Consider the following 13,090-nt stretch of genomic DNA (forward strand, 5'->3'; position numbering starts at 1 on the left):
TATTTATTTGGATTTATTAATCGCCTTTATGAAGAGGTTCACCCAAGGTGGTGTACAGCAAGTGCAATTCAACATAAAGCTTACAGTTTTGTTAACGGCATAACGGTACTAAAAACACCAAATATAAACAAATACAATGAGTGAGGTAAATTCAAAATCAGGAAATTGAAGCTTAATAATAGCTCTACCATGAAACACTTTCAAAAATATACTTATAACGGTACTGAAATTGAAATAAGAGATATAATACAATGTCAGCATAATGCTTGAGTACCTGAATAAACTCATGTAAACCGTTCTGAGCTTTCCTGGGAGAATGGTATAGAAAATTGAATAAATAAATTTAATTAAATTAAATAAATTAAAAAAAAACTAATTACACATCAGAGCATTCAAAAACATAGAAATGACGCTAATGCTTTTCTACAATACAGCTTATCTATAGCCAAGAGACCAAGTGCAGTTATTAAATGGGGACAAGATGGGTGGTACAAGGTCCAATGGGTAAATCGATGGATGGCTAAACTCAAAGCAAGTTGATCATACAGTTAAACAAGATATAAGAGGACAGGATGGCACTAGGCTTGTCATCACATCCAGAGGATTAAATCATTTGCTAACAAGAGGTTACTAGAGAGGAGTTCTGTGATCTCACTTCAAGGGTACAAAGACAGACCCCGATATTCAGAGGTCTGGCGCTAAAGCCAACAATGCAGACCCCAAACACATGTCACCTTCAACTCTTGAAAAATACAATACTAAAAGTTCTTTTTTTTTTCCAAATTCTTTATTCATTTTTTCATCTTACAACAAGTACACAATATTACATCATTTAAAACTTTTACACATCACTTGAATTTCTTTCTACTGTCATCGTAAATACATAAATTTATTCCCTCCCCACCCATCCTTCCCTCAAATATTTCAATCAAAAATATCATATAAATATTGTATTGTTATCTATTGATTAACCTTTAAGTAGAACTTTATACCATCCCCCTCCCCCTATGTATAAATATACTGTCAGTGGAAAATGATGTCTAATCATTACAATAATTTGCCAATGGCCCCCAGATCTTTTTAAAATTATTATAATTCCCTTTCTGCAAAGCAATTATTCTTTCCATTTTGTAAATGTGGCACAACGAATTCCACCAGAATGTATAGCTAAGATTATTGTTCTGCTTAACAGCAAATACTGATAGTTACCATTCGGTTAGCTGTCAATTACTGATACCGATAGGATAAACTTTAAAATATTATTGCCGACACATTGTATATTCTCTTCTGGCACACCTCTTTATCTGAATTGTTTCCTAATACCATATACACTTGTACGTTCTTTAAAATCTTCCCATCTTATCATTTAATTAGATTGTGAGCCCACTGGGACTTAGAAAGAAAATGTTGTAATGATTGGAAAAAATATGACAGGTTAAATTACAATTTCTGGTGGAATTCTGTATGTCATATATACAAAATGGAACTCACCATTGCAACGCAAAAAGGTTATGTGAGTAAATTTCAGAAAGTCTGGGGACCGTTAACTGATTTTTGTAATGAATGATTAACTTTTCCCATGATAAGATATTTGATTAGAGGGGAAAGGGGTGGGATTTTATTTCTGATTATTACATAAGATATCAATATTTGAATTAATTCACAATAAAGATGATTTTATGTATTATTGAATTGGGAGGGAGGGAGGGATGGGGGATTATTATATTCAATAAGAATGATATAAATTTAGATTTCTTACATAATATTTTAACATTATAGAATACTAATTTTCTAATGAAATGTTAAATTTGATGCTAATATGTGAGTTAATCAAGTGTGTATCTTTAAGTTTTATATGAGTTTATTTGATACACTTGTTGTAACATACGAAAATGAATAAAGAATTATAAAACAAAAAGAAAATGTAACCCTAATTTCTAATGTATTAGTATTGTAAACTGCTTAATACTCATGTACAAGCAGTATATCAAATTGCATAATAAATCCAATCCCTCAGGGTAACTAGTGTGTTCTGATTTTACACATCATTCTTACCCTCTGCGGGACAAATGTCACTTCCTAAAGTGAAAGCTGGTTGTTTGCACAATTCTTCCCAGGTCTTTGACTGACTACCCTTTTCTTTCACCTCTCTGTCTGCAGTATTGTACATCTTGCCCATAGGACTCTAACGGGGGAAGTTATGAACAGCTCCTGGCTAGTTAATTAGCATGTTGGTGCCTATCTGTGGATATTCAATGGGAGATAACTGGCTATCTCCCACTGAATATTAGCAGCTAGCTGCTAACCAGATTTACTAACTGTTTAGTTTTTTAGACGGTATATACATTTTTAAATAAATAAATATAGCTGGCTAGATGCAAATATTCAGTGGCAAACTGGCTATGTTTAACAGCTAAAATAGGTCACATAAATAGCAAGCCTATCTTTAGCCACTAAATACTTAACCGGTTAGTGCTGAATATTGGCATAACCAGTTAAGTTGCTGTTGGCACAATATATCCTTATCGCTATTAAGTGAATTTTCCAGCATATGGTGGCCATGGGTGACAAGATGAAATGTGCCCCAGCTGTGAATACTTACAGTCAGTCATAATGTGGGACAATAGCCTAATCCCACATATGTAGGATAGTGGTGTCTGGTCAGGTCTACTCAGTTGCTCCAGCAATATCTTCACTGACACCGCTGTCTCCTTGCCAGAATTAAACTCCTCCTCTGCCTTCTGCTCCTGTGTGGCTTTCCTTTCTTGACTATCCACTTGATTAATATAGTCTGAAAAAAAAAAAAAAATCTGTGCACTACTATCCTGACTCAGTAAGCAGGTGTAGCTGATGTCTGATAGCATTATGAAAGCAGATGCCTATCCCAGTATGTCACCCATGCACCACTATTCACTCAAGTTATCCATGCATAGCTATCCTAGTATGCTAACCAGGTATGGCTATTCCACTCTTCCTTAAAAGTACATGCTGGATTATGATTGCTGAGCTTTCATACTACAGTTTACATATCAATATGTACCAGAGAGGAAGGGAAGTAAACCAAACGTTACACACTACAGCCGGGGATTTCAGAATCCACGCATCAGGGAGCTTATAAAATCAATAAACAGACCAGATGGATTGTGCAGAGGAGGAAGCACAAAGCCTCGCAACCTCTGCTACATATTTTAAAAAGCAAAGGTAATGGGAATTGATATATCCTGGTCAGGATGTGTTCATTTCAAGTGGTATTTTACAAAAGGATCAATTGAAGACTGAACAGAAGTAGTTGTTGAGTATTTCTGCCTTTACAGGCTCGGAAGCAGACAAGGCAGAAATACCCAACAACTACTTTTGTTCAGTCTTCACCTGCGAAGCACCAGGATCTGGTCCTCAAAGAGGAATTTGGAGGTCCCATTCCGAGACATGGAGTTTACTGAGAGCGAAGCCTACTAAGAATTATCAAAATTAAAGGTAAACAAAGCTATGGGCCCAGATGATCTACATCCTAGAGTACTTCAAGAACTGAGGGATGTCCTGGCAGAGCCGTTAGCTGTGCTCTTCAATCTTTCCCTAAGTGAGGGAAAAGTTCTCCTGGACTGGAAAACTGCCAATGTTATCCACTCCACAAAAAGGGATGCAGGTCAGAAGCTGAAAATTATAGACCGGTGAGTCTCACATCAATAGTGAGTAAACTCATGGAGAAGTTGATCAAGAACAGATTGGACCCATTTCTAGATGATGAAAGATTAAGGGATCCCCACCAGCATGGCTTTACAAAGGGAAGGTCTTGTCAATCCAACCTGATAAGCTTCTTTGACTGGGTAATGAAAAAACTGGATGAGGGCGAGTCCCTGGATATCGTGTATTTAGACTTTAGCAAGGTTTTTGATAGTGTTCCACACCGTAGGTTATTGAACAAGATGAACTCGTTAGGACTAGGAAAAACACTGACAGCATGGGTACAAGACTGGCTTAGCGGCAGACTTCAAAGAGTAATGGTGAATGGTATACCCTCAAAAACGTCAAAGGTGACCAGCGGAGTGCCACAGGGCTCGGTCTTGGGCCCGATGCTATTTAATATCTTTATTAGGGATCTAACTCGGGGACTTCGAGGCAAAATTACATTATTTGCTGATGATGCTAAACTATGCAACATTGTGGGCAGAGCAACCGGGGCCAGCACTATGGAGAAGGACCTGCTTTTGTTGGAACAATGGTCCAGTACTTGGCAACTAAACTTTAATGCCCTAAAATATAAAGTAATGCACCTTGGGAGCAGAAACCCATGCAGAACATACACCTTGAACGGTGAAAACTTAGTGAGAACCACTGCAGAAAGGGACTTGGGAGTTCTCATCCGAGAAGATATGAAAGCTGCCAATCAGGTGGAAAAAGCTTCAGCAAAGGCTAGACAAATGCTGGGTTGCATCAAAAGGAGCTTTATCAGCCGAAAGCCTGAAGTCATACTACCATCATACAGATCCATGGTGAGATCTCACCTGGAGTACTGTGTCCAGTTTTGGAGGCCACATTATCAAAAAGATGTGAAGAGAATGGAGTCGATCCAGAAAATGGCCACTAGGATGGTCTCAGGACTTTTTTTTTTTTTTTTTTTAGTTCAATCAATTTTATTAGCATTTTGTTATAAGATATACATCACATATGAAGAACGTCTGACCAGACTGCACCTATATTCTCTCGAGGAGCGCAGAGAAAGAGGGGACATGATAGAAACATTCAAATACATCATGGGTCACATTGAAGTGGAGGAAGAATTATTTTTTCTTATGGATCTCACGGCAACAAGAGGGCATCCGCTAAAACTTAAGGGGGAGAAGATTTCATGGTGGCACCAGGAAATACTTCTTCACCGAATGGGTGATTGATCGATGGAATAAACTTCCACGACAGGTGGTCGAGGCTAGTAGCGTACTCGACTTCAAAAGTCGATGGGACAAACAGGTGGGGGTGCTACAGAGTTATACATAAAAGATGGGTACACCAGGGAGGGAGGGTTCTTGAGTGGGCAGACTTGTTGGGCCGCCGTCCCTCTTCTGCCGTCATATTCTATGTTTCTATGTTTCTATGCAGAGCCTTTTGTAAAATACTATAATGGCTCTCCCCAAAACTCCATAAATGCAGCTTTTTTTTGAGTTCTGGAATGTCAGTGCAATAGAATGGCTGGCTGATTGAAGAGCTCCTCATACTCAGCAGTTATTTTTGAATATATTATTAGTTTATTTTTTTAAAAAAATTAAAGAAAGTGCTGAAATGGCTTCATTAAAACAAGCAAAACTAGAAAATTATTTTTCTACCGGAGTTAAAGCAAAGAGATTGAAGCCTGAGTCGGTAATAGCTGCTCAAGTTCCCTTACCGAAAGAGAGTGCAGATCCTGTATCGGTGGATATTCTGGAGGAACTTCGGGTGATTAAATCAATGTTAAAAGATAACACAGAAAATATGGCAGCTATGAGAGAGGAGATTTCTACTGTTACTAAGCAGCTGGAGATATCTAATCGAAGGGTGGATCAGTTAGAGTCCCGCATTGAGAAAATGGAAGTGGACCAGAGGCAGTGCAAAAAAGATCACGCTGAGCTTAAGGACCTGCAAAAACGTATGGAAGCTTATGAGAATTACTCTCGTAGATGTAATGTTAGGATCCTTGGGATGGCTGAAGGATCGGAAGGAAAAGACTGTGTCACTTTTTTTAGAAAATTTGCTGCCAAATTTATTTTCAATTTCAACGAAGTTTCCGTTTGAAATAGAACGTGCACACAGAATTCCTGTGAGGCAGTTAAATGGGCAGCCTAGACCAAGACCTATAATATTAAAACTTCTCAGATTTCAGCATGCAATTGAAATTTTGCGGCTTGCCAAAGAAAAAAAGAAAATAGAATATAAAAATTCAGCTCTTATGTTTCTTCCTGATTTTGCCCCAAAAACAGCTGAAAAAAGAAAACAGTTTTTATTATTGAGACCCCAATTACAGCAATTAGGGGCAAGATATGGTCTCTTTTATCCTGCTTACATGAGGGTAACTCATGATAATCATACCATAAAATATGATGATCCTGTTAAACTTCAACAATATATTGAAGGCTGTGAAAATCGTATGGAATAAGATACTATCCAAGATTTAAACAAAAACTGCTATGATTTGTTACTAACTTCTTCAATTTGTTTGAATCCAAACTAGTTCAATCCAAACTAGTTTGTAGCAGAAATGTTTTAACTGCTATTACAACTTCATCATATAATACGAGACTTTTAATTTGCCTGAATTGTAATTTCATTGAAGCATTTTAACATTCAAAGGAAGAGTCCTGAAGAAAGACTTTTTTTACAAAGTTCTATTAATTTTTTGAGCATTTTTTCTGTTGTCTTTCCTGTGGTTTTAACAAGACTGACTTTCCTGGGGATATAACAAGGCATTTTAACATTCAAAGGAAGAGTCCTGATGAAAAACTTTTTACAAAGTTCTATTAATTTCCTGGGGATATAACAAGTCTTTGAGGTCGACTGGTTCTGTGGTTTTGCAACTTCTTATGAAACCTAATATTGATTTGACAAGCTTGTCCTGGAAATTTTGTTCTGGTCATCAATTTTTTGAAATCTAATTCTATTTTTTCTGATGTTATGGATTAACAGATGATAGATGTTTATTTGATTTATTAATTATAATTTATATATCTTTTTTAATATTATGGCAGATACTTCCATAATAACATAAATAATATAGAGATATGAGTTTTATTTTTATTTTATTTTTTTTATCCTCTAGCTGTAACATTAGTGTTTAGTAAAGATGATTTGAATCTTTTATAAGTTGAGAAATGGATTACTTTTATCTTTAGATATGATTTTCTTCTAGTGTGACACGTATTTAGTATTTATATAAATGTATTCTTATATGTTCTTTGTTTGCTGATTTTAGGTTTTTATTTTATTATAAAATTTATAATGAGGGAATGAATGGATATGAATTTTAAAGGTTGGGAAGATTTGGAATTTTTATTATTTTAATGTTCATTTATATTCTGGATATCTAGTAATAATCATTTTATTTAATCATTTAGTCTTCATTTTTAATATTTATTAATTTTTCTAAATTTGTTACGTTTTGGTTGAATAGGATGATAATTTTATATAATAATTTCTACTGTCTCTAATTTTAGATAATATAAATTATATAATTTAATATATTAATTTTAACATTTTATATTTCAATATTTATTAATCTAATATTTTATTGGGTATCTATTAATCATAAACATTAATTTATTTATTCATTTAGTTTTTTATATTTGGTATTTATTAATTTTTGTGATTTTTGTTTTGTTTGGATAAGTTGGAAATTTTATATAATAAGTTTTAATGTCTATAATGAAAAATGATATTAGTTATATAATATAATTTATTATTTTCAAGATTTCATTTTATGGTAATTTTAAGTAATGATTTTAATTTAATTCATTATTTTAAGATTTTATTATAGTATGAATTGATAGTTTGCTGGTTGGGGATTTCTTTCGATTTCCTGGTCTTTATGTGTGTTGTCATTCACTTATATTTGTTATGGGGGATGGGTGTGGGAGGGTATATAGGGGTTTTAAGGGAGGGTAATTGGATGTGTAATTGGGATAATTTATATATAAGAATTAAAATCTTTTCAGGTCATTTTCTTTGGTTCCTTAAAATAAATATAAATGTATTTTAAAATGTATTCGTTGAATGTTAATGGACTCAATCACCCTATAAAGAAAAAGAAAGCCTTATCTTTTCTTAAAAGACAGGGGGCAGATATTTATTTCCTGCAAGAAACTCATTTATCTGCATTAGAATCAAGTAAGCTGGAAGGGGGTTGGGTTAAACAGTGTTTTTTTGCCCCTGCTGTAGGCAAAAAAGCTGGTGTGGCTATCTTGATACATAAAAAATGTATGGCTACTTTTACTATGTTATCTATGGATCCTTTCGGAAGATGGGTCCAAGTAAAAATGAGCTCAGGGAAAGATACCTTGATACTGTTCAATATCTATGCACCTAATTTGAATCAATCTGAGTTTTTTTTAAAAACCTTCAACAAATAATTTTACCATCATCTTCCTCCAATTTAATTTTGGCAGGGGACTTTAATGCAGTAATGGACCCTATTTTAGATAAAAAGCCTAGTAAAATTTTAAAATCTTTAGGATTAGATAATTTGATAAATTCTTGTGGTTTAAAAGATATTTGGAGGATTTTTCATTTCAATGATCAGGAATTTTCATTTTATTCCCATGTTCACAAATCATTTTCTAGAATTGATTATTTTTTCGTTTCAGATAATTTAGTACAGAAGGTTAAGAAGGCGAATATAGATTCAATTATACTTTCAGATCATGGGGGTATTTGGATTGATTTTGAGATAGATGAACAAGAAAATAATAGACCTGTTTGGAGGTTTAATAATACATTGCTAGCAGATTCCAATTTTATAGAAAATTTTAAGTTAAAAATAAGTGAATTTTTTCAGTTTAATGAATCAGAAGAAATGTCTCAGGAAATTTTATGGGATGCCTTTAAAGCTACCTTGAGAGGACACATAGTTTCGTACTCAGCATATGTTAGAAAACAACAAGATTTTTTAATTTTAGAACAAAATATTAGAAAATTGGAAATTAAATTAAAGGAAAAATGGGAACAAAGTATTTATCAGAATTTGCTAAAAGTAAAATTTAGATACAATGAGATATCATCACAATTGGCTAGAAAGGAGTTTGTGTCCTATAAGGCATTGTATTATGGAACCTCAAATAAGGCGGGAAGATTACTAGCTAACTATTTAAAAGCAAAAAAAAGGAAAGCTAATATAATGGCTATTTCAGATGATAATGGAATAATTCATTCTCAAATTAAAAATATTTTACAACAATTTTTGAAATTTTATGAAAGCTTGTATTCTTCTGAGCATTATTTTAATAAAGAGAAAGATGGTTTTGAATTTTTAAAGTTGATTAATGGCCCTAAAGTTCCTGATCATATGAAAGAAAATCTCGAAGCACCTATAACACAAAAAGAAATTCAGAGGGCTTTAAAGTCCCTTAGAGTTGGATCCGCTCCAGGAAGTGATGGATATACGGTAGAATTTTTTAACTCTTTTCAAACTATTTTGTTACCCCATCTTTTCAAATTATATCAGTTTCAACTAAATAAAGGTTGTATTACAGGTACTATGGCAGAAGCTTTAACAATAGTTTTGCCTAAGCCAAACAGAGATCCCATGTTGGTTTCAAACTATAGGCCTATTTCTTTGATTAATGTTGATGGGAAATTGTTAGCTAAAATATTGGCTTTGCGTTTGAATAATGCTCTCCCTTATATTATTGGTATGCATCAAACAGGTTTTGTTGCTCAAAGACATTCTTCAAATAACACCAGATTAGCTTTTCATATTTTACATTTAACAAAGGATATGAAAGATCCGGCTTTCTCTGTTTCTTTAGATGCAGAGAAAGCATTTGATCGGGTAGAATGGACTTTTATGTATCAAGCAATGGATTGGTTTGGTATTGGTTCTCGATTTATACAAATGATTCAATCCCTGTATAGCTCCCCATCTCCTAGATTATATATAAATAATACTTTTTCAGAAAGGTTCTTTTTAGAAAGGGGAGTTAGACAGGGTTTTCCATTATCTCCTTTGTTATTTGATATTGTTTTGGAACCTCTACTTTTAGCTATTCAACAATCAAAGGAGATAGAAGGTATTCCTTATGCAGGTCGGGAATATAAAATTTCTGCTTATGCAGATGATATTTTGATTCATTTGAGAAATCCGGAGTCAACCATTCCACATTTATTGGATTTGATTGATAAATTTGGAAAATTTTCAGGTTATAAAATAAATTGGAATAAATCAGAAATTCTTCCACTAAATGTACATTGTATAAAAGGCTTATTTGATTCGTTTCAGTTTAGTTGGAAGAAAGATGGAATAAAATATTTAGGAATTTGGATAAAAAGTACATTGGAAGAAACAATGAAGGTAAATGAAAAATCCTTATTACTAAAAGTTACAGAATTGTGTGAGCAATGGAATCCTTTGCATATTTCTTGGTGGGGGAGAGTGCAAACAGTAAAGATGATGATTTTGCCTATAGTTTGTTACCAAATGAGTATGTTACCAGTTTATTTTCAAGAGTCCTTTTACAAAAAATTAAATAATATTTTGACAAAATTTGTTTGGCTTGGGAAAAAACCAAGAATTGCTTTAGTATCGTTGCAAAAATCAATTGTGGAGGGTGGGGTAAATTTTCCAAACTTTTATAGGTACCATCAAGCCTATATATTGCGTCAAGGTATGTATTGGATCCTCCCTGAGCTTATTGATCATCAACTAGATTGGTTATATTTGGAACGGAATTTGGTGTCCCCTATGAGACTTCCACATGTATTAAGTATCAGATTTCATAAATATGCTAAGGACAATATAATTTTATTGTATACTTGGAAAACTATTAAATTTATTGATAAATTAACAGAGGTACCAATAATGAAATCTACTTTACAGTCCTTATGGTTATACTCCAAGATTCAAATAGGCGGTGCTGGAATCGCTTGGAAGAATTGGATGCAGGCAAATATTAGGACATTAGATGATCTTATTTCTAATGGTAATCTGCTTGAGTTTTCACAACTGCAGCATTCATTTGGTATTTCAAACAGTCAACAATATAGATGCTTGCAGTTGAAGCAGGTTATTCAGATGGGGTTCCCTGAATGGAAAAATTTGAAAACTTATTTTAGCTTGCAAATCCTTTGCTACCAAACAGATTTACCATAGGACATCAGGCTGCCCAGTGGTATAAATTGATTTCTGGATTTTTAAATAAAAAACCAAAAAATAGTCTTAGAGATATTTGGAGTATCGAGTTAAAACAGCATATTTCTGTTTCTTGTTGACCACGAATCTGGACTTGGAGATTAAGATGTACAATGTCAGCATCTATGAGACAAACATGGTTGTTTTTATTACATAGAATTTTTTGGACTCCAGTTAGGTTGAATAAAGTAGATAGTTCTAAATCTAATAGATGTTGGCATTGTCATATTGATATTGGGACTTTGGATCATCTTTTATTTTTTTGTCCATTGATACTTGGCTTTTGGAAGTCGATTTGGGGACAAATTAATAATATTCTTCAATCCTCTATTCCTTTGACATATGAAGCAATAATTTTTGGAACGATTCTGCATGATAAACCCACTTTGGATAGAAATAATAGTCGCCTTTTCATGATCTTATCAGGAATAGGGGTTCAAATGATCACATCTAATTGGAAAAATCATGATAGGATTAATTTTAGTTTTTGGTGGGCAACTTTATGTGCAACATATAAATATGAAAAGATTATGGCAGAGCGTTTAGGGTTTGTTAAATCCTTTAAGGGGATTTGGGGTCCATTAACTAATTTTGTCACATTATAATTAAAGTGATTCCTTTTTCTTTATGTTAGATTCCTTTGCACATCCAGGGTGGGTGGGGGGGGGGGGTGGGGGGGTGTATTATTTATTTAGAGGTATAAATTTCATAATATTCTATAATATTGATGAGTATAATATAATATCATTACTGTTATAGGTTAAGAAGGGTTTTAAAATTTTTATTGTAATATTTCTGATGTTAATAGTGTATTTTCATATAGTTGTTGTGTTTTTTTTTCGATTTTTCAAATGTATACATTGTCAAGTTCAAAATATCAATAAAGAAATTTAAAAAAAAAAATAATTTTTGATCTTTACATCATCGATACTGCCTCCACCCCCTAACAAACTCAGACCTCCTCACTGACATGATTATCACTACTCCCCAAATGATCCCCTACAAGAGTATCAATTCCCTCTCTGAACCCAGCAGAAATCAGAATCAAATCCTGAAGCTCCTTCCCAAAAAGCACAGTTACTTACCGTAACAGGTGTTATCCAGGGACAGCAGGCAGATATTCTTGACTGATGGGTGACGGCACCGACGGAGCCCCGGTACGGACAATTTTAGAGTGATTGCACTCTAAGAACTTTAGAAAGTTCTAGCTCGGCCGCACCGCGCACGCGCGAGTGCCTTCCCGCCCGACAGAGGCGCGCGGTCCCTCAGTTAGTATAAGCCAGCTAAGAAGCCAACCCGGGGAGGTGGGTGGGACGCAAGAATATCTGCCTGCTGTCCCTGGATAACACCTGTTACGGTAAGTAACTGTGCTTTATCCCAGGACAAGCAGGCAGCATATTCTTAACTGATGGGTGACCTCCAAGCTAACAAAAAGAGGGATGGAGGGAAGGTTGGCCATTATGAAAACAAATTTTGCAAAACAGATTGGCCGAAGTGTCCATCCCGTCTGGAGAATGCATCCAGACAATAATGAGATGTAAAAGTGTGAACTGAGGACCAAGTACCAGCCTTGCAGATTTCCTCAATAGGAGTGGAACGGAGGAAAGCAACAGATGCTGCCATAGCTCTGACTCTATGGGCCGTGACAGAACCTTCCAGTGTCAGCCCGGACTGAGCATAACAGAATGAAATGCACGCTGCCAGCCAATTAGACAACGTACGTTTAGAAACAGGACGTCCCAATTTATTTGGATCAAAGGACAGAAAAAGTTGAGGAACTGATCTGTGGGGTTTCGTACGCTCTAGATAGTAAGCTAGAGCTCGTTTACAATCCAAAGTATGCAGAGCTTGTTCCCCAGAATGAGAATGAGGTTTTGGAAAGAAAACAGGTAGAACAATGGATTGGTTGAGATGGAATTCAGAGACAACCTTAGGGAGAAACTTTGGATGTGTACGCAAAACCACCTTGTCATGGTGAAAAACCGTAAAAGGTGGATCTGCGACCAGTGCATGAAGCTCACTGACCCTCCTGGCAGAGGTAAGAGCAATAAGGAAAAGCACTTTCCAAGTGAGGAACTTGAAAGAAGCTGTAGCCAAGGGTTCAAATGGAGGCTTCATCAAGGCGGAAAGAACCACATTGAGATCCCAGATAACAGGAGGGGCTTTAAGAGGTGGTTTCACATTGAAAAGCCCACGCATGAACCTGGATACCAGGGGATGAGCTGA

At 34.9% G+C, this 13,090-nt stretch overlaps 1 protein-coding gene across 1 annotated transcript in view; it reads right to left on the bottom strand.

Moving 5' to 3' along the window:
- TTC12 (tetratricopeptide repeat domain 12) overlaps positions 1-13,090 on the bottom strand; it is a 112,056-nt gene that overhangs the window by 59,139 nt on the left and 39,827 nt on the right. The window contains exon 10 of the mRNA XM_033918456.1: positions 2,603-2,791. Within this exon, the coding sequence (XP_033774347.1) occupies positions 2,603-2,791 (189 nt within the window). The remainder of the gene's footprint in view (positions 1-2,602; positions 2,792-13,090) is intronic.

This window comes from Geotrypetes seraphini, chromosome 13, assembly GCF_902459505.1.
Source record: "Geotrypetes seraphini chromosome 13, aGeoSer1.1, whole genome shotgun sequence".
Taxonomy (NCBI): domain Eukaryota; kingdom Metazoa; phylum Chordata; class Amphibia; order Gymnophiona; family Dermophiidae; genus Geotrypetes; species Geotrypetes seraphini.